Source organism: Ruditapes philippinarum, unplaced genomic scaffold (genome assembly GCF_026571515.1).
Source record: "Ruditapes philippinarum isolate M1 unplaced genomic scaffold, ASM2657151v2 ctg10844_1_1_1_1, whole genome shotgun sequence".
Lineage (NCBI taxonomy): Eukaryota > Metazoa > Mollusca > Bivalvia > Venerida > Veneridae > Ruditapes > Ruditapes philippinarum.
The window spans coordinates 2,330-28,496 of NW_026864046.1; the positions used below are offsets into that span (position 1 = coordinate 2,330).

At 34.0% G+C, this 26,167-nt stretch overlaps 1 protein-coding gene and 1 pseudogene across 2 annotated transcripts; one reads left to right on the plus strand and one right to left on the minus strand.

Moving 5' to 3' along the window:
- Positions 1–432: 432 nt before the first annotated feature.
- LOC132724262 (isochorismatase domain-containing protein 2-like) lies at positions 433–12,488 on the minus strand (annotated as a pseudogene).
- Positions 12,489–12,615: 127 nt separating this feature from the next.
- On the plus strand, positions 12,616–25,956 carry LOC132724261 (GDH/6PGL endoplasmic bifunctional protein-like). 2 transcript variants are annotated; one of them, XM_060709096.1, is made up of 5 exons: positions 12,616–12,694; positions 17,798–17,876; positions 19,516–20,164; positions 22,249–22,340; positions 22,845–25,956. In XM_060709096.1, the coding sequence occupies exons 2-5, from the start codon at positions 17,840–17,842 to the stop codon at positions 24,467–24,469; spliced, it is 2,403 nt and encodes an 800-aa protein (XP_060565079.1). In that variant the 5' UTR covers positions 12,616–12,694; positions 17,798–17,839; the 3' UTR covers positions 24,470–25,956. The 2 variants fall into 2 exon arrangements, with proteins under 2 accessions (XP_060565079.1, XP_060565078.1); XM_060709095.1 differs by having other exon boundaries at positions 17,801–17,876.
- The last annotated feature ends 211 nt before the right edge of the window (positions 25,957–26,167 follow it).

Below are 26,167 nucleotides of genomic sequence, written 5' to 3' on the forward strand. Positions count from 1 at the left end.
TTTTAATTTATTGTGTTATCGCGACAGCACCTTTAAAAAAAAAATATTTGAATGACAACTTTCAAGCTTTTACTAAAAAGTCTTTGAAAAAAGTCATGGTCAATAGTGCCCAAGTAGAACCAATGACCTTTGTTATAGTATGCCTATCAAGGCACATGGCAAAAATCAAAATGAATTCTAAAAGGAAAAAAATATCAGTTCATTTCGAAGGATGACCAAACATTCTGAAAAAAACAAAACAACTTTCGATCATTATCAGATAATAACATTGTACTTGACACAACAAGTTATATGATACCAGTAACACAATTTACAGACAATTACCACACCACAATCAACATTTAATTGGTTATTCTTATTTAATTAATCTTTAACAAATCACAAATTAACAAATGATTGCACTGCTTTATATTATATGGCTGTTTTTCATACTGGAGTTTCTCCGCCAATTTGTGTTGTCCTAAAAAAACCACTGTCTGGGGCTGCGTCCCAAATAATCTTCTGTATCTCTCGGAATTTCGGATGAATCTGATCCCCCCGCACAATCCAAGTATTGCACTCTCACTAGTAGTTAAATGGGCACCAGCCTCTTTCCAATACGTTGCAATGCAAACATTCTAAATTAAAGTAAAATAATAATATTGAGATACAACAGCCTCCTTTTGAATTTAACACAAATGTACAACTTAATACAATAGATAACGTAACAAGAGCTGTCGGTAGGGACAGCAACGCTCGACTATTCTTAGTGCTTGATAGTAAAAAAAACCTTGATTGAAAGGTAAAATTTTCATCAGTAGAGAAAAAGGCAAATTTTTCTTTAAATCCATATTACAGTTATAGGCCTTGGGAGAGAGTCCTATTATGCTCTGAAAGAACAGAAGAGCCATAAAATTTCAACATGTTTTCAAAGCCTTATGTCAACTGAACTTTGAAAATATTTGAGGTGTTAACAAAAACTTTAACGTAAAATTTTAAGTCGAAAAAGGGGCATAATTCTGTCAAAATGCTTGATAGAGTTACCTCCTCCTGTCTTCAGGTTGGGGTCCATGATGGTCAACAAGTGTGCAAAGTTTCAAAGCCATATGTCAATGGACTTTGAAAATATTCAAGGTATTACAAAATTTTTTTAACGTAAAATTGTAAGTCGAAAAAGGGCATAATTTTGTCAAAATGCTTGATAGAGTTACTTCCTCCTGTCTACAGGTTGGGGTCATGATGGTGAACAAGTGTGCAAAGTTTCAAAGCCATATGTAAATGGAACTTTGAAATATATTTGAACTATTACAAAAACTTTAACATAAGTGGTTTACGCCGACGCCCCAGCGACGCTCGGGTGACTACAATAGCTCTACTTATCTTATCGAAATAGTCGAGCTAAAAATAGGTGGAGCAAATGAAAATTTGTTGAAATGCTAAACATTGTGAAATTACACTAAACAAAAATGTTCTAAATTTAGAGAATATGCTAAAAATAAAAAATTATTGTGAAAATTATATTATATGATGTACACATTGTAAAATATAGAGACATGGTTACAGAATTATAAATGGCATTGTCAAAAGTTGTCATTTTTAATACATGTTTTTTTTTAAAAATTTTGCAGTGTCATACATGTATGATAAATAATTGGAATTAACAACCTGACTGCAAATATTTAAAGACCATGTAACTCATTTTTTTTTTATTATAGTTTTATAACATAACTACGATGATGCTCAATTGAAGATTTATCAAAATTGTAAGTTCCAAAAAGCATTATTTGGTAAAGATATTACCAAATTTACATTTCATGTTAATAAAGGGAGGGAAATAAGAAAATTATTAAAGTCTAAGCCAAAATTTTCAAATAAGTAATGAAATGCATACACTCGGAGGCACATATAACCAGACACTTACATTTTTCTGTATAAATAGGTTATTTGTGAAACGGATTTTGTTCAAATTTTGAACCATACACAAAATTCAACATATCACACTACTACTTAGAATTACATGTATGTTTATAATTCATTAATAAGAAAATTATTAAAAAAGTAAACAAAACAAATAGGCTACTGTAAAATGAAAAAAAAATAAAAAAAAAAAAAAATCACAGAATGACTGTAAAATCTTAACAAAAAATGAACAGTCTCTGAATCCCACTAAATCTGTATGTTTACCAGTTCTAAGACTTTTATGTCCTCCCAAATTGGCTATAACAACGAAATACTCCTCTGCCTCACAGTTTTATATGTCTAAACAAGGGCTTGCTTGAGTTCCAGCCAATTGCCAAGGACTTCTTGTCATTTTCTCCCACGCCTGTTCAATTCAGTTGACAAGTGTGATGTTTAGATAAGGAAGCCCTTATTCAGGAAAGGAGACATATTCTCCAAGCTTTCATAAGAAACTACGTCATAACCATTAGACAAGTGTAACACGTTGTTATAGCCCATGGGAAGATACACAAAGTATTATAACTAGTTAAACATACAGAGAGCGGGTGTGATAGATAGGTGGGATTCAGGACATAGAATGGATGAATAACTTTTTCATTTTGTTATGATATTTACAGCCATTCTGTGATTTTTCATTTTGCAGTAGCATATTTGTTTTGTTGTTTTCTGTATTTTCTTGTCAATGAATTGTAAATAAAATTCTAAGTAGTAAGTACGATATGTTGAATTTTGTATGGTCCAAAGTTGAACAAAATCCGTTCACAAATAACAAATATATATCGAAAAATGTATGTGTCCGGTTATAAATGCCTCTGATTGTATATTTAATGATTACTTGTAATACGTATAAACATTTGCAGTACATATTTAATATATTCTTGGATATTTGGAAATTGTTTTAGAAGAATAATTATGTGCACATATAAAAATTAACTTATGTGTGGTTACTTTTACCTTAATTACAGGATCTTTAAACCTGTGGCCATGTAAGATGACTCAAGGTGTCTATTTCACTAGCTAGACTTGTCCCCCTTTGATTTTGGAACTGATCAGAAGTAAACAATGGAGCAGGCAACAGTGTCTAGTAAGACTGTGTAGATGATCACACTGGCCTTATGACTACACTGATAGTATAAGCCTGTTATCATAATCGCTTATGTTCAAGGAGTAAGTGATACCAAACATTTTTTACCTGTCAACCATAGATCTTGACGAGACTGCATCTACAATAACGTTTACATCATACCCATTTTCCTTGAGATCTAAAACTGTAGACTGGACACAAACATGGGACTCTATCCCACACAGCATGATCGTGTTCACATCTGTAATACATTTTTATAACACATGCATTATTGAAGAGAATAGGCAGCATCATTTTATGATTTAATCACTTTTTCTTTTGTTGAAAAAGGAAGACAACAAAGAAACCACATGACATGTCGGTTTTGAGCTTGTTTGTCATCAGAATCTCTTTCTTTTGAACATAGAATCACAATGGAAAGCATTATTTTCTGTTTTTGTGCCAAAAAACTAAAATTCTAATATTGTTCCCATTATTATCTTAGTAATCAATAACTTAGCTCACAAATGAGTTAATATGAGGGGTGATCTTTAAATGCAAGAATTTCTTTAATACAAGACGCAATCGATTGATACACCCTGCTAAATGATACAAATTTCTTCATACAAAGCTTTTTAGCATTATGTTCCTCAGTGGAATTTTATGATACAAACCCGACAAAAATGAACAGTGTCAAGCTCAGGACATCCTTTTCAGATATCATGACAAACAGATTTTACAAACACTTTCTAGGAATCAGTATTAAGATCCTAAAAAGAAAAACATTAACTACAGTTTTAATTTAAGGTTTGTCTAAACAATCATGAATGGTTATGAAAAAGAACATATGTTTGTAAAACATGTATGCCCCCCTATTAGCAACCAATTAGTCATATGGCCAGGTTATTGTAATGTGAACAAAAATCAATAGGGGTTATCTACTGGTCATGACTAGTCACTAGGTCATTGTGTCCATAAAGGTTGCATGCAGCAATTTTATGACAAAGTTATCACAAATCTTACAAAATAATATATGCATAAATTTTATAAATCATGTAGGCCTCCAGTCCTTAATGACAGCCAATTTGTTATCTTACATTAGACCTTGAAATGTGTCTACCAAATGCATTTTTACTTTCATAAAAAATATCAGCCAAGGCAACTTGAGTTGTTGAGTTATTGGTTAGAAACTCTTTCTATGTAAAATGTCAATGTGACTTTGACCCTTAAATCAAAAGGAATTATCTACTGACCAAGACCAATGCACCTGTGAAGTTTGAAGGTAAAGGGCCCATGAGTTGTTGAGATATTGATTAGAATCGTTCTTACCTATAAGGTCAATGTGATATTGACCTCTGTCCCCTTGACCCCAAAAATCCATTGAGGTCATCTTCAGACAAAAAGCAATGACATACAAGGTCAATTTGACCTTAACCTTTGACCCCTTAACCTCAAAATCAAAAGGGGTCATCTACTGGTCAAGACCAATGCACCTATGTAGTTTATTGGCCAAGGGTCCATGGGTTGTCAAGTTATTGATCGGAAACAGAATTACCTACAATGTCAATATGACCTTTGACCCCTTGATTCCAAAATCAAAAGAGGTCATCTACTTGCCAAGACCAATCCACCTACGATGTTAGAAGGCCAACAGCCCATGGGTTGTCAACTGTCAAGTTGTCAATGTGACCTTGATCTTTGACCCCAAATTCAATAGGGGTCATCTACTGGCTGAGAAAAATGCACATATGCAGTTTGAGGGCCAAGGGCCCATGGGTTGTCAAGTTATTTATCGGAAATCTTTTATCTACAAGGTCAATATGACCTTGACCTTTGATCCCTTGATTCCAAATTCATAAGGGGTTATCTACAGGCCAAACCAATGCACTTGTGAATTTTGAAGGTTGAAGTCTCATGAGTTGTTGAGTTATTAATTGGAAACCATTTTGACATTCAAGATCAATTTGACCCTTTACCTGAAGACCCCAAAACATTAGGGGTCATCTTCTGGTCATGATAAATCCCCATACCAAGTTTGAAGTTCCTAGACCTAAGCATTCTTTAGTTATTGATTGGAAACCATTTGGTCTTTGTTTGTTTGTTTTGGGTTTTACGTCACATCGACACAGTATAGGTCATATCGCGACGTTCCAGCTTTACTGGTGGAGGAAGACCTTAGGTGCCCTTCCGTGCATTATTTCAGGCACGAACGGGCACCTGAGTAGAACCACCGACGTTCCGTAAGCTAGCTGGATAGCTTCCTCACATGAAAGAATCCAAAGTCCCTGTCGGGATTCGAACCCACAGCGGTGAGGGGCAAGTGGTTTGAAGTCAGCGACCTTAACCACTCGGCCACGGACGCCCCACCATTTGGTCTATAGACCAACCAACAGACAAATGCAAAGCAATATGCCCCCACTTCTTTGAAAGGTGCAATTTGAACAAACTTTGTAAATTTGACTAGACAATGCTTTATGCCAAATAACTAAATACTCTAGACTTCATGGTTTCAGAGATTATTTTCTAAAATTTTACTTTATACATTTAAGGAAAAGAAATGACCCCTGGGGAAGAGGATATTGATCCCATGGCTATAATTTGAACAAACTTGGATGTTGAAGAACCTTGGTAGTGGGCCAGTACACAATGTTTCATGCCAAACATCTAAGCTCTAGCCTTTATGGTTAATGAGATGATTTTTAAAGACTTTACTATATAAATATAAGGAAAATTCATGATTCCCCCCCCCCCCCCGGGAAAGGGTAATTTTGAATTAGAACAAGCATGGTAGTGGTACAATGCCAAATATCTATGCTTTAGCCCTTATGGTTTCAAAAGATATGATTTTGAAAGATTCATTGTATGCAGGACAGAACTGGGCTAAAAGTTGACCACTGGGCTATTATTTGAACAATTTGGTCAGGGCATTTTTACCTTATCTACGTCCAGAGGCCAATATAAGACCCTATTCCCAATCCAAAATTACCTCATCTTTGCTTTGTTTCAAAAACATCTTCCCAACAGCTGCCAAAAATTGGACTGTTTCAACTAATGATTTTTTTTTTTGACATGTTTCTTTAAAGAAGTTATGGGTCATATGATCATTTACATGAATAAAGTTTCAAAATAATGTGTATATGTAGTTTTTCAAATTCTTGAAAATTTGAATTTTCCAAAAATGCTATATAATATTTCCCAATTTCAGCCAGGTCTTTTCCCCAAAAGTATTTGAAAAATGCCTTGTTGGTAGAGATCCAGTAGAGAATGTTTCATGCAAAATATCTAAGCTCTAACCTTTATAGCTTCAGAGAAGATGATTTTTGGAGAGACACTGATGGAAGGTGACAATAAAAACAAGAGCATTGTATCTTTTAAGGGCAATAACCAATTTTGACAAAAATTCTAAGTTAAAAATGGTTGTAACTTCAAAAATATAGCTTTCAGAATTAGGCCCCTTGTCCAACAACTGTACCTTATCGGATATCCTAAATAAAAATAAGCAACTTAAAGCAAGTATTCTAAGTTTTGTGTTGATATCTTTTTAAAACTTTACTCATGTTTTTGCAAGGTGACAAAATCTACGCTGAAGCCATCATAACAGATTGACTTTTTCTTTGAAACATACAAGCTAACAAAGAGATGAACATTATGAAATAGAAAACATACTTGGAAACTGTTTCATATGATCCACAACCTCTGGAATCATCATAGAGAACTTCATCTTTGGAAAAACTGGACACTTACTGACATCTAATTCTGACACTGTAGGACCAAGACCTAAAGAATATATACAGATAAGAGTCATTTGGCTAGTTTAGTAGCGAGCTCGAAGAACAGGACCAAAGGGCCTGCTCGAAAAGTGAGCTTTACGGTAATGCGGGTACCTGCTACATAGTTATGGTTTTGAAAACTTTCGCCGGAAGTACTACAAAATTATGGGTAAATGATGAATCACAACTTTTCGAAATACAAAACTTTAATGCCGCATCAGATGAAAAACAAAAATATTAAAAAGCGGCTTATAAAGTTTTGGAAGCCAGAACTATATTTATTATGGAAGATGACACTACGACACAGTTTTGATTTTATTAATTTTCATTATATAGAGGATATTTGTTATGTTCAGTGTAAATTCGGAATATATTTCACTGAGTGAGCACCAAAAGGTATATTTCACGAGTGGCGCAGCCATGAGTGCAATATGAACTTTTGGTGTTCACAAAATTAAGGTGAAATATATTTCGATCTTACTTTAAACTAAACAAATTTTCTTTTTATTATATGCAAAGAAACGTTTTAAAAAGACATTAAACCTAATACTGAATGAAAAGCGTGCCAAATAATAATTCAATGTGACGTCATTTACGACGTCACGTCATTAAGTTGGTTCCCAGTACTGTGCATGCTGGTATTTCACTGAAACAACGTAAGGGGCTTAAAGTTACATTAAATAAATTTCATAAAAGAAGAAATAGCGACATTTCATTAATAAATTGGGTTTCATATCGACTCCAGATCTTATTTTGGTGTCCAGACAACCAAAATGAGTTTAATGAGCATACAAATGTGCAACCTCATTGTGACGAATATGGAAGTACAATTTCTGTTTGCATGAAAAACTCCGCCTTCAGATCATCTGTACATCAATATTAAATCAACAAACATGACTATAAGTAGCAGTCCTAATTTAACGGTATATTTCCACAATGTAACGGATATTTTCATACAAATTTAATCTTTTTTATGAGATAAATATTTTTTCTGAACCACAGACCTAGTGCACCGTGAAGGTTAAACGGTAAAAGTGTGTTTGCACAAGAAAATCTTATATTTGCTGTGTTCCGGATAGCAACTTTAACACCGTGACGTAGCGCATACACGAGCTGAGTATAGTCTGCAATTGCATGTAAAAATTCGTATACGAACTTTAGTGTTACCGTGGGGTTTACCATTTAAAATCTTAATTTATGAACAATTTTTGATGAGATTTACAACGATACTGTTAAAAAGGTTAATGAAACTGTAGAATGCTTGGTTTTTAGGCCGACGGCAAAAATATTTTAACATATTTATTTAATGTAGCTTTAAATTCAAAACAGTGAAATTATGAAATTGATAATTTCACTGTTTAAAACAGTGAAATTACCAGTTTCAATGTGGCCATACCACGTGACTTTTCGGGTACAGAACACGCCGATTTTTCACCCGATTTAGGTATGTTTTTTATTCATAACTTATTTATTACTCAACCGATTTTGATGAGATAAGGCGCAGAGTACCCGTAATTATATCAGCTATCCACGGTATATCAAAATTCTGAAGACCCCTGAATGGTTTTTGAGAACATTCGAGTACAGTTTTCTTTTTCATAGCCTGGGCCGAGGGGGAACGGTACACACTCATTTGGCATAACAGGCGATTTCTAGCAAGTCATATGTTTTTTGACACTATTTCATAGAAAAATACATGTTAAATCTGATATATTTTACTATGTCCAATGTATCGAGTGAATGCAGTGATGTTTTAGCATATTTTCATAAAAGTTATGTTGAAATGATACGGAACACACTGTTATTTCAAAAGATACGGTACACACACAATTTCTGTCTTTGAAACAATTCTAAAATAAAATATATAAAAAAATTAATTTAAATTATAATGCGAGTGATTTTTTTCATAGTTATACATTTTATTAATTTAAACGAGAAACCTGGGACCTGTTTTGCAAAGTATCATTATGCCTACAGTTTGATGTAAACAGGATTTTTAAAAAAAAAAGAACATTTTGAGAGTATGTTACGCAAAATTCGATTTTATATGTTGAGCAATGAATATTTGGCTATAAAATGTTAAAATTTTAGGGAAGACATTCAAAATTTTGTTTTGTTTTGATTATTTGAAAAAAATTCTTTTGGATTATAAAACGAATTGTAAAATTCATGGACATCTGTTATGTGCGATTATTATTTCATTTAATTTGTTTGTTCGAATATATAAATGACTGTCTAAACGTAGTATGAATATATAAACAAACAAGAAGTTAGGAGTAAGTTGGAAATATATGTTCCTTGCAAAATGTTTTTTTCGGCCACATGATATTTGGTATGAATCATCTGCCAGGGTCCCAAACTAACTGCATGTATCTAAGTTATCAAATTATCTACATATGGACAAATATATTTCGCAGTTTTACGTGCAATCAAAATTAATAATTTGATAATTTGAAGAACCCATATGGGAACAAGGCCTGTTATATTTCGTAACGTAGTTTAAACAAGGTAACCTTGTTACATATACATGTAAGGATATACATGTTAGGAAATTTTGGTAAAAATTATGCCTATCTTGGACTTTCATTTCAAGATGCATTAACACTTGAGTTCATGGATATGTGTGCTTGCGTGTTTGTGTTAAAATTTAAAATGATATTTCAATAATAACCGGCATTTTGTCAATCAAATGCTATGGATTTTGGGAGGCCTGTGTTCTGTTTTTATATACTACATGAAGTAGGTACGAGACCACAAGTGACTTCGATGCTTCAATTTTTTATGTGAGAAAGTTTTCTTACTACCGTACAGAATGTCGGTCGTTTTACTCAGGTGCCCGTTCCGTTCCTTTATTAATACCCAAAGGGCACTTGTAAAACTCGAAAGACGCCACATGATAATGTCAGTTTTATGAGCCCTGTGAAACCCCAAACCAAAAATGACATAATTACATGAATTAAAAAAAGTTAATTTTTAAAGCTTCAATGCCTTTAAAACATTAAAACTTTAAGCAATGGCGACTACATTTTTTTATTTGTTTTGGGTCGTCAAAAAACCAAAAAAATAATGGTAGCGAAATTTCAGGCTCTGATATGCTTATTTGCAAAATAAGAAAGTAGTCCGAACCCCTGGAAGCGGTTTACTTACCGTTTTTTCTTTGTACTCTAGACGCTGAAAAAAATAAGGGGAGATCACTGTGTTAAGATTTCAAATGAACGGGCGCATAAATTTTCAAAGTCCTTCTCGGGAGAAGAAAAAGTAGTTCCCGATGGTCAAAGATTTCAAATATTGTGTAAGTTCTTTACAGATATACATGTAATATTAAGCTCCATGATATTTACATCAATGTCAAAGGAAATTAAATAAGGGTTACAAACCTATTTAGAATGATATGGTTTTCTTCAGGCTGTTATCTATATAACATTCCCGTGGTCGAGGGGTTACACGCTCGCCTAGGAAGAGAGATTCCTGTAGTTCAAATCCAAGTTAAGGCAACTCATGTTTTGTTTTGTTTTTGTTTTAATTGTTTTAAGCGAAATAAACAATGAATTACATATCAGTGTTGCAATAAGCCTTTTTAGCCAATTTACTACAGTTATGACACAAGAAACAACATTGGTGGCACTATACAAAAACAAAATTGGTTTACAATCTCAACAGCCTTCACCTTTCCCTGACATTCTGAGACCCAAACAAATTCAGCGCCTTCTGTGATTTGATTTAATTAAACATGACCATGATATTGCAAAAGATTGTACCTAATGACTTGCTTATTATAATTAACAAAATATAAATATATATAAATTGTTATCAAGTAATGATACTTTCAGCGATTAGGATGAACCTTGTTTTATTTTTTCAGGATGAAGCAAAAAGACATATCTTACTTCACTTAAACTAAAAGAAATAAAAAAACAACAATAAACACAGCATTATATAACAACATTTTCTTTCTATAGAGCGCAACTACCTGATTCTGTGAAGATCGAAGTGTTTAAAATATCCTAGGTAATTTTAAATAGAACAATTACATGGAGGTTGTTAATGTTAAGTGTGATCTCTTGAAATATAGTGCACAAATACATATAAACATTAAAAGTAAGCATTATGATACATTGCAAAACAGGTCCCTGGGGTCTCGTTTAAATTAATAAAATGTTTAACTATGAAAAGAATCACTCACATTATAATTGAAATTATTTTTATTTTTTATATTTTATTTTAGAATTATAACAAAGACAGAAATTGTGTGTGTACCGTATCTTTTGAAATAACAGTGTGTTCCGTATCATTTCAACATAACTTTATGAAATTTGCTAAAACATCACTGCATTCACTCGATACATTGGACATAGTAAATATATCAGATTTAACATGTATTTTTCTATGAAATAGTGTCAAAAAACATATGACTTGCTAGAAATTGCTTGTTATGACAAATGAGTGTGTACCGTTCCCCTCGGCCCAGGCTATGAAAAGAAAACTGTACTCGAATGTTCTCAAAAACCATTCAGGGGTTTTCAGAATTTTGATATACCGTGGATAGGTGATATAATTACGGGTACTCTGCGCCTTATCTCATCAAAATCGGTTGAGTAATAAATAAGTTGTGAATAAAAAACATACCTGAATCGGGTGAAAAATCGGCGTGTTCCGTACCCGAAAAGTCACGTGGTATGGCCACATTGAGTTTTATATCACCGATATATTTCTAATATGAAATTAGGCAAAGCCTATGAACGGGGAAGTCGGTAAAAAATCCTTTCATTGTTTCCGTTTTAAAGGTGTCATTCGGTATTATATATACCCGCTTCCGTTTTCACTCGGAACACTCGACGATTATTATTAATCCGAAAAGTTGAGATTTGTTCCGTTTTAGGAATATACCGCCTTTTATCATTGAGTTACATTGTAAATGGCGGCGCCTAACCAGAACTGACACTGAAAATTTCATTGATAGGTATAGAATTCTATATATTTTTTAATTGTTTTTTTATTTGATTTTCTTTTAAATATACACGTGTAGTCTATAGCCGGGCAAGCCAAAGCCTTTGACTTTGACTTCCCCGTATAAACCACCAAAAGCATGTAATAAAAACAATTTATTTTTTGAAAAATTTGCAAAAGATATTAAAGGAATATTGATAATTTGCAAACACATCAATTTTGTTTTGGTAAAATAATGATAGAAAAATAGAAATATCATGTAATTGTGTTATGTACTTCATTTGGTGTTATTTCCAAGAGCTAAATCCGTAAGGTAACGGAAAACAGTGTTTAGCTGGTCAATAAATGGAAGAAATGCTAACTTTTTGTGTTATTGCTGAATCTCACTTGTGTATTTTTTATAAATTGCAAAATGTGTTTATCGGTAGTTCATGAGAAATTTTCATAAGCATTGCCCATGTCGCAACACTGCAAGACACATGCATGGCAGATTAAACCTAGATTTTGACATACAACAAATAATTTGAGACGCCCCCTAAGTAAACAAAACCTTTTGGATACTGCTCTGTGACAACAACTGGTATATCTAAAATCTGCGAAGCTTGCAACATTCTTGATGAAACAGTTAGAATTTGTGGGTAAAAAGATATTGTTTTCCGGAACTTTTCTTGCATGTCACAAAGAAATAATGCCGAATTTTTAGTTGTAAGCCTGGCTAAATTGGACGCAGCCATTTTGATTTTTCTCTAGCTTTTCTTGTTTAATATATTCGTATTTTTTTGGTAGTTGAAACGCAGCTGAAACAATTAAATCTCACATAGGCATATAAACCTGAAAAATTTGATACATATAGTGACAAAAGTTGGTTTTGAGGATACTTTCATTTTGTGAGCGTCTTATTAAAATTCGAGGGCCTAATTTCGAATTTATATACATGTACGGTGCTAAAAAGGCGAATATGAAACCGAAAGTAAATGTATGTTTACTGTATATTGTAACTTGTGAAAAGCTTTGATTTTCTTTAAATTATTTTTCTAATTGTGTTGGTATTATCTGCTTATTGAAATCGAGACTTAAAAGTTGTTTATTAATGACAAATTAAGCTAAATTCGGTAACGTGTAAATGAGCAACAGTGACATATAGTTTTAGGTTGCGCACTACTAAATTTAATTTGGTAGTCCAGTCTAGGCCTTGAACAGTTCCCTCCCTGACATTTCAATCCTGACAGCCTGTTCCTCCCCATTTGATGTTTTTTACCACTCAATTAGCTATTTGCACAAATGAATGATGTTGGTTAATTTAATATGTATAAGGCAAGGCCTCAAAGCGAGCTCTTTGACAGAAATTATGGTACATTATAATTTAAACCAGAGATCTGCCAAGAATTTGAAAGTACTGGGCCCTGGGCCCACTTGGTCTGAAAATGATGGGCCATTTTTACCAAAGTATGGGCCTTGGGAAAATAAGTAAACATTGACCAAAAAAACTGTTTAAAAGTTTGTAGATAATTAAAAATTATGCCTACATGGTAACTTTCTAACTAATATTAATTGCAGGCAAAATATTTTTTAAATGGCTGCTCAAAAATTTGATATGCAAATTTATTCACATAATTGTTGGTTCTTACTTGTAATGTCTTATATTGTGCATTATCCATTTAATTGTTCATACTTTGCACCAAATGTCCCTTACCACTGTATATTTACGAATTTTATTGCCTCTTGTATGCCTCTGTGAAGACAGCATACCTCAAAGACATTTGCCGAAAGACCTTTTGATCATGAAAAAAGTCATGCACAATGTTTCTCTGATTGGTTAATCACCCTGTCAAATATTCTGATGACGAAATATACATCTTTTTTTACACTTCATCAGCCCAAACTTGCGTGAACTTGAGTGACCTTAGGGTTGATCAAGTTGAACACCTGTCAGATTATACTGTAACTTACAGCATTTCTTAAAATAGCAACACTTTTTTTTCAGTCACCGATAATCATTTTAAATATTAAGTAGTTGTATAATTTGTTTGTTTGTTTCATTGGATTAAATTTACGGTAGTAGAAATGAGTATCTGTGTGGGAAAGGGATTATGAGAAGAAATGCGGTAAGTAGATAACATGGACAAAAGCTATAGGGGAATGGATAAACTCAAGAATATGCGTAATTACAGGACCATGGGTAACATGTTGCTGTTGGTACCAGTTTTGACTGGATGACTAAATAAGTAAAATAACCCAGCAGACAGTTTTGTTTTCTTATAAGTCTGGCACAGATTTTAGATGCGCCCATGGCCCTTTGCTTCCGATTTTCCTGCGCCATTCTCATTTTTTTAGCGCCAATGGCGCAAAGTCGCGTCCTCGGCAGATCTCTGTTTAAACCCATTGGTGGCTACACAAATTCACAATGCCACAGACACTTGAGATGTGGATCAATTATATTGAGCACATTTAAACTGACTGCAAGCATTCAATGTATAACAAACTCCATTTTATTGAGACTAAATGAATGGTATACATCATTTTTTCATATATGTAAAAATGTTTGAAAACCAGTTTTTTTATTGTAACAGATGTTCAATTCGTGTTTAAATATAGAGTGGTTACAGAGGCGTATCACGTTGGGGGAAGAATCTGACCCCCAAGCCTCTGTGCACATTTTAGAAGTGCTTGGGGGGACATTCTAATTGAAAAGTTGCAATTCAACAGGTCTATTTCTATTATTTATAAGCACTGCTCTTGCAATGTATATTTACCTTTACATTACTCAGTTTACTGGCATTTGAACTGATTGTAGCAAGGTTACATCAGGATTAACAAAACTGTTATATCATCAAAATTACCATGGACAAGTTTTACACTGACGGATCAAATGGAAGACTCTGTGATGAAATCTTGTGCACTGCACTTCAGGTCAATAAAAAAAACTTGCACACCAAATTTGGAGTCAATTAAACTTATAGTGACCAAGTTATGCTCTGGACAAACCTATGAAGTATGAAAATTAACAAAGGGCAATAACTCAAAAATCGTGAAGTACAGAGTACAAGTTCTTGTGCACTGCACTTCTTCTCAATGAGATCCATCATCCTTTAAAGTTTCAATCAATAGCTTTAAAAGTGTAGGAAAATTGGCCCAGACAAAAATAAAGTATGAAAATATAAAGGGCAATAACTCAAAAAAATAGGAAGTGCAGAGAAACCATTCTTGTGCACTGCACTTTGGGTCATTGAAAGAAGCATGCTTACCAAATTTGGAGTCAATCTTACCGATAGTGACTGGGTTATGCTCCAGACAAGCTTAGGAGACACCGACCATGCCGCCATCGCCAACAAAAGTTTCCCTTTTATTGTATATGTTGACGTTTATTTAGGCGACACAATAATAAGAACCTTTTCTGTTATGAAATTTCACCGGGACTTGAATATTGAGTGCAAGCTTTGAACTGTCTAAAATCATATTTGAATTATCTTTAAGAGCATCAGAAATGCTAATTAAAGCAACTCTTGAAATCACACAGAAACTTTTTATCTGGTCAATAACTTTCTCACTTATAATAGATGGACTTTGAAATAATTTTGTATAAATGTGTAGCATATGGAAGGAATATGTCATGTGCAAGATCTAGGCCTGAAGCTCAAAGGTCAAGGTCACACTCAAGACTTCAAAGGAAATTTTTAATAAAAAAACACTGATGTTTGTGTTTGGTCAACAATTCTGTCATTGTTGGATTGCTTTAAACTAGAACTCCGTGAGTGGGATGTGTCGCCTTGTGAACAATAAAGTTTAGGAGAAATGGCAAGGACAAAAATGAAATATGAAAACTAACAAAGGGCAATAACTCAAAAAATAATAAGTGCAGAGCAGCAGTTTCTGTGCACTGCACTTCTTATCAATAAGATCTATATCATTCTATGAAGTTTCAAGTCCATATCTTTTAAAATTTATGAGAAATAGCCTGGACAAAAATAAAGTATGAAAATTAATAAAAGGTAATAACTCACAAATAAGAAGTGCAGAGTACCGGTTCTTGTACACTGCACTTTTTCTTAATGAGATCTATCATCCTATGAAGTTTCATGTCCATAGCTTTCATACTTAAGGAGAAATGACCAGGACAAAAATAAAGTGTAAAAATTAACAAAGGGCAATAACTCAAAAAATAAGAAATGCAGAGTATCAGTTCTTGTGCACTGCACTTCTTCTTAATGAGATCTATCATCCTATGAAGTTTCAAGTCCATAGCTTTTATACTTTCCGAGAAATGCCCCGGACAAAAATTTAGTATGAAAATTAACAAAGGGCCATTACTCAAAAAATAAGAAATGCAGAGTACCGGTTCTTGTGCACTGCACTTCTTCTGAATGAGATCTATCATCCTATGAAGTTTCAAGCCCATGGCTTTTATACATTAGGAGAAATGGCCCGGACAAAAATAAAGTATGAAAATTAACAAAGGGCAATAACTCAAAAATTAGGAAGTGCAGAGTACCTGTTCTTGTGCACTGCACTTTTTCTTAATGAGATCTATCTTTATATGAAGGTTCAAGTCCATAGTTTTTTTAGTTGAAGAGAAATGGCCCGGACAAAATTAAAGTATGAAAATTAACAAAGGGCAATAACTCAAAAATTTAGAACTGCATAGTACCGGTCCTTATGCACTGCACTTTGGGTTGAAAGAAGCATGCATACCAAGTTTGAAGTCAATCAGACTTATAGTGACTGAGTTATGCTCCAGACAAGCTTTAGGGGATGCCGACAACGACGCCGACACGGACGCCACCGACACGGCCGACAAAAGTAACCCCTATATGTCGCCTTTCAAGGCGACACAAAAATAATATGCATATATCAGTTGAACATATTGATGATGTGTAACATGCTAGAATTAGGTCCCTACCTTAAAGGTCAGGGTCACACTTGTAGATCAAAATTAATGTCATGATATGAATTTATATAAAAATGCATGATGTTCATGCCGGGTCAGTAATTTTGTCATTCCTGAATGATTTATGTATAAATGTGTTGGGCATAAAAACGATGTGTCAACTGCAAGAAGTGGGTCCCTACCTCAAAAAGTCATTATATGAATTTTTATAAAAGAACATGATGTTAGTGTCCGCTCAAAAATTCTGTCATTCGCGGAAAGATTTAAGAAATATTATGCATCAGAAGAATCAGGTCCCTATCACATTTTGGAGAAATCAAAGAAATCATTTTACACAAAACCTTGGAAAAAATACTTACCGGTATACACTACCTCAGTAAAAATAAGAACTGTAACATATAATACTGTACAAACAAAGGTGCCTGAAACCATTTATCAAGAGACTAATAATGACCTCGTGCTACACAGCAACTAATACTAGGGCCAATTTTTACCTACATGTAATTTCATGAGAAAATTGATAATTCACTTGTTTATATGCCTATGAAATTGACAGCTGAATAAGAAATTATATTTGGTTACTTTATTTATTATGTGTAATCACTCTGTAGAATCATGAATAACAAGTTATGAGAAGAAGTGTACATTTTGTATATTACCTAGCTTATGGAACGTCAGTGATTAAACTGGTATGCTCACTCACTCATGCCCAAAATTATGCACAGAGAGGCACCTTATGTCTCCCTTGACCAGTAAAGCTGACAAGTTGATATATGAGCTTTTTGTGTTGGTGCAATGTAAAACCCAACCAAAAAAAAGAAGAAATGAGCCATGTCATGACAAAACCAACATGATGGGTTTGCGACCAGCATGGATCCAGACCAGCCTGCGCATCCGCGCAGTCTGATCAGGATCCATGCTGTTCGCTATCAGTTTCTCTACTTGTTATAGGGTTTGTAAGCGATCAGCATGGATCCTGATCAGACTGCGCGGATGCGCAGGCTGGTCTGGATCCATGCTTGTCGCAAACCCATTATGTTGGTTTTGTCATGACGTGGCTCAAATTATATATACATGTAAAAAAAATGATGTATACATAAATTTTCAGTAGACTGTCGATGCATTATTTGTAGATTATTTTACCATTTGCAAAAATATTTATTGTACATTTAATTGACTCATTGTGTCTCTTAATAGATATGAAGACATGGGGATTGTATAAAAGTTTCTGCCTCAATGGTTAGATTTACAAGGAAAATCAAGAAGAAATTTGGTATGTACTTACAGTCTATATTATGTAGAAGTGGCACAATTGTTTTTCTTACTTAATTGGGAAATGGTTTTAGCCTTTTGATTTTGGGAAAGACTATCACTAAAATTGCTAATTAGGGAAGTAAAAAACCTGGGGCATGGTCAGATTTTTGGGAAAACGGCATGATTTTAAAGAAAATTTCAATTGGGAAGAGGTCTTTTAAAGGCCTGTGTTATATAAAGAGGAAAATCACTGGTGGCAGTGTACATGTGCCATATATTTATTTCTATTGCCAACCTTTTATGTGCATCAATAAGTAAGTATCTCATAGCGTTAGTTAGTCAGGGCAACTTTATTTCCTGAAAACATCAAGAGAAAATTTCATCCAGCGCACTGACCAATTTTCAAAAGAACATTGTTGCCTGTCATAAATAGATTACCCTCATTGTTTCACTTTGACCTTCATATAAAGGCATGATTCTGGGCACCTGCGTATTGGTGACAACTCAAGTATATAACAATTGTTTATGAATGTTTGTAATTCAATTTCACCAGCTGATTCAGATCAAGAGGAAAAGGACTAATAGATCTGAAGTTTTTAGCTCGACTATTCGCAGAATAATTTGTCGGTGTCGGCGTCCCTGTGGTTAAGTTTTTGCGTGTAAGCTGGTATCTCCATAACTATTGAAGGGAATGGATTGAAACTTCACACACTTGTTCTCTATGATTATGTTACATAATTGGCACAAGTCCCATTACTCTGATTTGCTTTTTTGGAATAATTATGCCCCTTTCTCGACTTAGAAATTCTTGGTTAAGTTTTTGCGTGCAAGCTGGTATCTCCATAACTACTGAAGGGAATGGATTGAAACTTCACACACTTGTTCTCTGTGATTATCTAACATGATTGGCACAAGTCCCATAACTCTGATTTGCTTTTTTGGCATAATTATGCCCCTTTTTCGACTTAGAAATTCTTGGTTAAGTTTTTGTGTGCAAGCTGGTATCTCCATAACTACTGAAGGGAATGGATTGAAACTTCACACACTTGTTCTCTGTGATTAGTTATGGGACTTGTGCCGATCATGTTAGATAATCACAGAGAACAAGTGTGTGAAGTTTCAATCCATTCCCTTCACAAGCAAAAACTTTACCAAGAATTTCTATATTTCCCATAATTCTGATTTTTTTTTCATAATTATGCACCTTTTTAGGGTTAGAAATTCTTGGTAAAGTTTTTGCTTGTAAGCTAGTATCTCCATAACTACTGAAGGGTTTGTGCTTTTTTTTGGAACAATTTTATGCATTCATAATAATAAAGCAGTGATTCACTCGATAAAACATCTTAATAACAAGCCTTTGTACTTTTTGGGACAATTTTATGTATTCATATAGGTAAGCATTATTATACTCAATGAAACACACAGTGACAACTTTTCGAATAGTTGAGCGTTACTGTCCTCCGACAGTTCTTGTTATGCTGCCAATCAGCACATTTTACATTGTACCATTGGTCGTGCATGTGAAATATTCTTAACCTGTTAATTTATTCATAACTCATTATTATATTCAGTTTGTTTAATACTGGTATAAATACTGGTAAAGTTAACGAAAACTCATATTATCATATATTATACCCACACTTTTATTCATGTTTCAGGGCTAAAGATGGCTCCACTTGTCATAATTTTACTGTTTTTCCTAAATACACTATACACGTCTAAAACACAGACAGTTCATCGCACCAACTTTGTCATAGTAGGGGGCACTGGTGATTTGGCTAGGAAATATCTATGGGGCAGTGCTTTGACACTGTTTGTTGAGAACTACAATGAAAATCAAACATTTTCGTTCTTTGCTGGAGCCAGGGTTTCTCAAACAGATGGTGAAAAAGCCCTGATCGAAATATTAAATGGCAACAAATGTGAAAGAAATGATGAAAAATGTGAAAAACTGAGGCCTAAATTTATTGAAAATGTGAAATATGTGATGCTGAAATATGATGAAAATTACACCGAACTGTGTGAAAAATTTCGGACAGACGATAGAACAAAAATATCAACACATCAAATATTTTACTTGTCTATACCGTCGGCTGCCTATCAGAGTGCCTCTCATAGTATACATACCCATTGCCGTCATGAAAAAATCAGCTCGACAAAAGTTGTGCTAGAGAAACCATTTGGACTGAACAAAGAAACTGCAGCCAAACAAGCTGATGTTATAAGTGAACATTTTCGAGATGATGAAGTACTTAGAGTAGATCATTATCTCGCAAAGTCTGTCTCTAAACAGATCTTAAACTTCAGGTAAAAGAAACAAATAAGCATTCAAGCTGAATATTGTTTTTTCCCAGTTAATATTTAATTGTTGGGCTAAAAGTTTTTGCAATACTATCCACTGTAACTGTTTAACTTCAATTTCATAAAACAAGGACATTTCATAAAATTAAGGACCTCAATAAAATAGATATACATTAAAAAATTATATAATTTTATTTTTAAGAAGTTAAAGTGACTCCACTGAGGCATGAAGGGACTGGAAATAATTGTTCAAGAATAATGTCTCATTTGATGTAGGTCTGGACCAATAACTTGTATGCAAATTTCAGATCATTCTCTCATCCCGTTTTTAGCTCGACTATACGAAGTATATGGAGAGCTGTCCTACTCGCCCCGGCGTCGGCGTCGGCGTCCGCGTCCAGATTTTAGATTAAAGTTTTGGTGCAGTAAAATATTTTTCACTATAACTTTGTCATTTCTTAAGGTATCAACTTCAAACTTCAAATATATGTTCCTTATCATCAACCACATCTTATGTGACAAGGTTCATAACTCTAGCACCAATATTTTCAGATTTATCTCCCCTTGAACTTAGAATTTTCCTTAAAAAATACTCTTTTTTGACTGATACTTCTTTATTTCTTCAGGGATCAACCTCATACTTCAAATATATGTACCTTATCATCATTCCCATCTTATGTGACAAGGTTCATAACTCCAGCACCAATATTTTCAGATTTATCTCCCCTTGAACTTAGAATTTTCCTCAAAAAATACTATTTCTTACTGTTTCTTCTTTATTTCTTAAGGGATCAACCTCATACTTCAAATGTATTTACATTATCATCATCCCCATCTTATATGACAAGGTTCATAACTCTAGCACCAATATTTTCAGATTTATCTCTCTTTGAACTTAGAATTTTCCATACAAAATATTATTTTTTACTGTAACTTATTTATTTCTAAAGGGATCAACTTCATACTTCAAATATATTTACGTTATCATCATCCACATCTTATGTGACAAGGTTCATAACTCTAGCACCAATATTGCAAGAATTATCTCCCCATAAACTTAGATTTATTTACTAGAAAAATGTTATTTTTTATTTAAACTTTTTTATTTTAAAAGGTATCTACCTCAAACTTCAAATACTTATTCCTTATCATCAATTACATTTTATGTGACAATGTTCATAACTCTTGAAGCAATATTTACAGATTTATCTCTCTTTGAACTTAGGATTTTCTTTAAGAAATATAATAACATCTTTATTTTTTAAGGTATCTACTTCAAACTTCAAATATACATTTCTTATCATTACACAAATGTTGTGTGGCAAGGTCCATAACTCTAGCATGACTATTTCTAGAATTATTCCCCTTGATCTTGGAATTTATGTTAACAAATGTTATTTTTTTACTATAACTTAATACATAATTATACATAATTGATTTTTCTTTCATAGTTTTGTCCTCCTTACTGCGTCCAGTATTTTATTAGTCGAGCTTCGCTGTCTCCTGTGACAGCTCTTGTTCCTTATAATAATTCTAATCAGTGTTTATTCTAGGATTCGAAAAACAGGGGGGATTTTTATCGAAAATTGAGAATTTATTACATTTTTGATCTTTTTCCTTCTTTCTCTATGTAAAATATTCCCCCTTCCTCTGAAAAAATAGGGGGGAATTCTCAAAAATATGGGTGAATCCCCCCATCCCCCCTCCTAGAATGGACACTGTCTAATTATGAAAATGAACAAAAATTAAAAACCATTTCACTCATATCGAGATAGCACAAAAATACAATTTTCAATTTATGTAGTATACATGTATTTCTTAATTATCTTTTGCACAATTCTTTCTGTTTTAAGTACCCTAGCTTATTCATGTAAGAAATACACTTTTTATGTCTTTAGGCTTTTTGACCTCAGTGGAGTTCCTTAAATTGACAGAGAAAAAATATACTTTCACTCTTATGCTCTTAAACTTTTAGCTCCAATAAAATATACTTAATATTTATTTGCAGACATTTGTTAATCCATAGAATGCAAGCTATGATAATACCTAGCCTGTAGCGTTACCATGTTAAAATTGTTTTTATTTTTCAGAGCTAAAAATAGAGAAGAACTTGATAAACTGCTAAATGGACAGTTTGTAGACAGAGTTGAGATTGTCATGAAGGAGAGGATTGGAAATAAAGGTATTGCTGAAATTTCTGGATTTTTTTTTTCATGATAAAGAAAGAGGTCAGTTTTATCTACATAAAAGGCTTTTAAGGGGAAAATTTTTTTGTTTTTAAAATATAAATGTTGTAAAGGCTTATACACTTACATGCTGCAACATTGCATTTCTGATTTAGCGTAAATAACATTCAATTTTACATTTCAAAAACTACATACATTTTACAAAATGATAGAAATGTGTTTTATACATACTTGGACTTCTTTTTACCCTTTAATTTGGTTCATCTGACAATTTTTTGAAAGGTAGGCATGAAACATTGTTACACATACTTTGTTTATGTTAGGGAATGTTCTATAGATGCATTCAAACACCTTCTTGGCCAATAGTCAAGGAGAGTGACTTTGAATCCGTAGCCACTCAGTTTTGTGAATTTCTGTCCCTTAGAGACTAGATTCTTTTATGTGAAGAATGATTATATTATGCAGAAAAGTTATTTCTTTCTTGTCTCCTGTTGATTTAGGACGACTAGATTTCTATGACCAGACAGGTGTAGTCAGAGATGTCATGCAGAATCATCTTACAGAGTTAGTTGCCCTTGTTGCTATGGAGCTGCCTTTCAACGTTTCTGATTATAGGATGATTGAAGAATACAAACTGACTTTGTTACAACAAATAAAACCAGTAGGCAGGGATGCTTTATTGCTTGGACAGTATTCAAGATATATGGAAGAGGCAAGAAATGAAATAAAGAATATTGACCAATCACATCTCACTCCAACATTTGCTGCTGCACTACTGCAAATTAATAATCCAAGATGGCGTAGGGTACCTTTTATTCTGATGTCTGGTAAGCATATGGATGAGCGTTCAAGTCACATTAGGATATTGTTTAGGGAAAAAGAGTTTTGTGTCAGTGGTTGTGCAGATGGAAATTCAAGTTTTACCAAATACCCAAGGCAGTTGGTTTTCCAGATTGGACACGGTCCAGTTCCATCTGCAGGAATACTTGTTTCAAAGTCTCTTTTTAATCCATCATGGCCAGACACTATGAAAGAACTCCCCATGACCTCCAAAGACAGCGCTATTCATGGACAAAGTCCTGGAGATTTTCACTATGCTGTTCCGGTAAAAGACACGCCAGCTTATACAATGGTCATTCATGATCTTTACCATAACATCAAAGAAACATTTGTTACTAAGACTAGAATGTTACTGCTGTGGGATATTTGGGATGCAGTTATACAAGAAACTAGTCATATACCTCCAAGGCTGTACAAGGAATATAGTCCTGAAAATCTGAACTTTACTGTAGACGGCTTTAAGTTAAGATATATGGATCAAAGTCATTCCATGTATGCAAGAAATATTGATAAACCTGCTATCAAAAGTATGGCAGTAATTCCCCCATTATTTAGAAATAAAACTTTATTTTGTAAACCCCTAAAAGCTTTGATAAATGCCCTAGCTTCATACATCTTTAGAAATGCAGAAAGTTCTATTAGAGAAAGAAAAATATTTCATATCGCTTTTTCTGGTGGTAACACACCTATTATTTTGTTTAAGGAAATACTTAGCAGTTTTCCAATGTTTCCATGGGAGGAAACTCATGTTTGGCAAGTAGATGAACGCTGTGTTTCACAGAAGCATAAACAGTCTAATTTTTTCTCTCTACATGAAAATTTGATTAAATTTACTAATATACCGTATTTCAATATTCATCCAATGCCTGTGAGCTTTGCAGGAAAAATCTGTGCAGTTGAAAACAAGGGAAGTAATTTATATGAAGATATGATAAGTCATTCAATTCAAGCTCAAAAATTTGATCTCATATTGTTGGGCCTAGGCACAGATGGGCATACTGCTTCTTTATTTCCAGGATATATTCCAGCTAAAAAAGTTGAAAGACTTGTAGCACTAACAAAATCAAAAATTGAAGGAAGTTTTGATAGAATGAGTTTATTACCTCCCCTTATTAATAAAGCAAGGGAGGTTACTGTTTTAGTTACAGGGAAGGAAAAGCATAGTATTCTACAGACAATTTCAGACATAAATTTAACAAATAAACAGTATCCTATAACTTACGTTTCACCAGTTGCAGGGAATATATCTTGGTTTATAGACATGGATGCATGGTTAGGGCATTGAGAATTGTTGAATAAATGCATGGATAGAGCACTGTCACTAATTCTGCCCCCCTTCAAAGCAGTGGAGGTATATTGCTTTGCATTTGTCTGTCGGTCGGTCCGCCAGTCCATAGACCAAATGGTTTCCGATCAATAACTAAAGATCGGTTAGGCCTAGGAACTTTGAACTTGGTATCGGGATTGGTCATGACCAATAAATGACTGCTATTGATTTTAGAGTCAAGGTCATATTGACCGTGAAGGTAAAAACGGTTTCTGATCAATAACTAAAGAAGGCTTAGGCCTAGGAACTTCAAACTTGGTATCAGGATTGGTCATGACCTATAAATGACCCCTATTGATTTTAGGGTCAAAGGTCAAGGTCATATTGATCATGAAGGTAAAACGGTTTCTGATCAATAACCAAAATACGCTTAGGCCTTTGAACTTCAAACTTGGTATGGTGATTGGTCTTCGCTAGTAGATGACCCCTATTGATTTGGGGTCAAAGGTCAAGGTCACATTGACCTTGTAGATAAAAACGGTTTTTGATCAATAAATAAAGAATGCTTAGGCCTAGGAACTTCAAAGTTGGTCAGAGGTTTGATTTTGGAGTTAAGGGGTTAAAGGTCAGGGTAACATTGGCTTTGTAGGTAACTACAATTCCGATCAATAACTTGACAACCCATGGGCCCTTGGCCCTCAAACTGCATAAGTGCTTTGGTCATAGCTAGTTGACTACCCCTATTGATTTTAGGGTCAAAGTCTCATTGACCTTGTACTTTAAAATGGTTTGTTACCAATAACTCCACAACTCAAGTTGCCTTGGTTTATATTTCTTATTAAACTAAAAACATATTATTTGGTTAGATTTGTGATAACATTGTCATAAAATTGCTGCAAACAACCTTTTTGGTCACAATGACCTAGTGACTAGTCATGACCAGTAGATAACCCATATTGATTTTTTGGTCACTTGGTCAAAAATCTGTCACAATAACCTGGCCACATGACTAATTGGTTGCAGGTAGGGGGCATATATGTTTTACAAACATATCTTGTTGTTGAATGGATGTAGGGCTAGGGTGCTGATAATTGTTGAATTCATTTTTACAGATTTTTATGCCCCCACAATGTGGGAGCATATAGCGTTGCACTTGTCCGTCTGTCCGTCCGTCAGTCCGCACTACCGAATAGGGATAGGGGGCCATCTAACTGTAAACAGAACAAAGGAGAACAATAGAATTCATTCCGTAACAATAGAGTAAGGGGCCATTGGCCCTCTATTAAACAATAGAAAATAACAAAAGAAATGGCCCCTTATTCCATTTCGGCCGGACGTCCGTCCGTCCGTCCCGAAATCTTGTGAACGCAACTCCTCTTAAACCGGATGGCAGATTTTGCTTAAACTTACAGGGATTAACAACCTTAATGTGTAGATGGTAGTAAAGGAAGGAATTTTTGCTGTGACTAAATTTAATAGAATTATGGCCCTTTGTTGATTTTTTCACTATACCGGATCGCAGATTTTGCTTAAACTTCCAGGGATTAACAACCTTAATGTGTAGATGGTAGTAAAGGAGGGAATTTTTGCTGCGACCAAATTTAACAGAATTATGGCCCTTTGTTGATTTTTAGTTTTCAACTTGTGGCACGTGTAGTCCAAAAAATATTTGACCTAGAGTCATAAGATTGACAGAACAGTGGCGTGTGGGGGTAT

What these genes read in the sequence shown, in the direction of transcription:
- LOC132724261 (XM_060709096.1), top strand. Translation starts at nt 17,840, where the DNA reads ATGGTTAGATTTACAAGGAAAATCAAGAAGAAATTTG. An exon ending in AAACAGATCTTAAACTTCAG is followed by an intron (nt 20,165 to 22,248) that starts GTAAAAGAAACA and finishes TTTATTTTTCAG; the next exon opens with AGCTAAAAATAGAGAAGAAC. An exon ending in GGAGAGGATTGGAAATAAAG is followed by an intron (nt 22,341 to 22,844) that starts GTATTGCTGAAA and finishes CTGTTGATTTAG; the next exon opens with GACGACTAGATTTCTATGAC.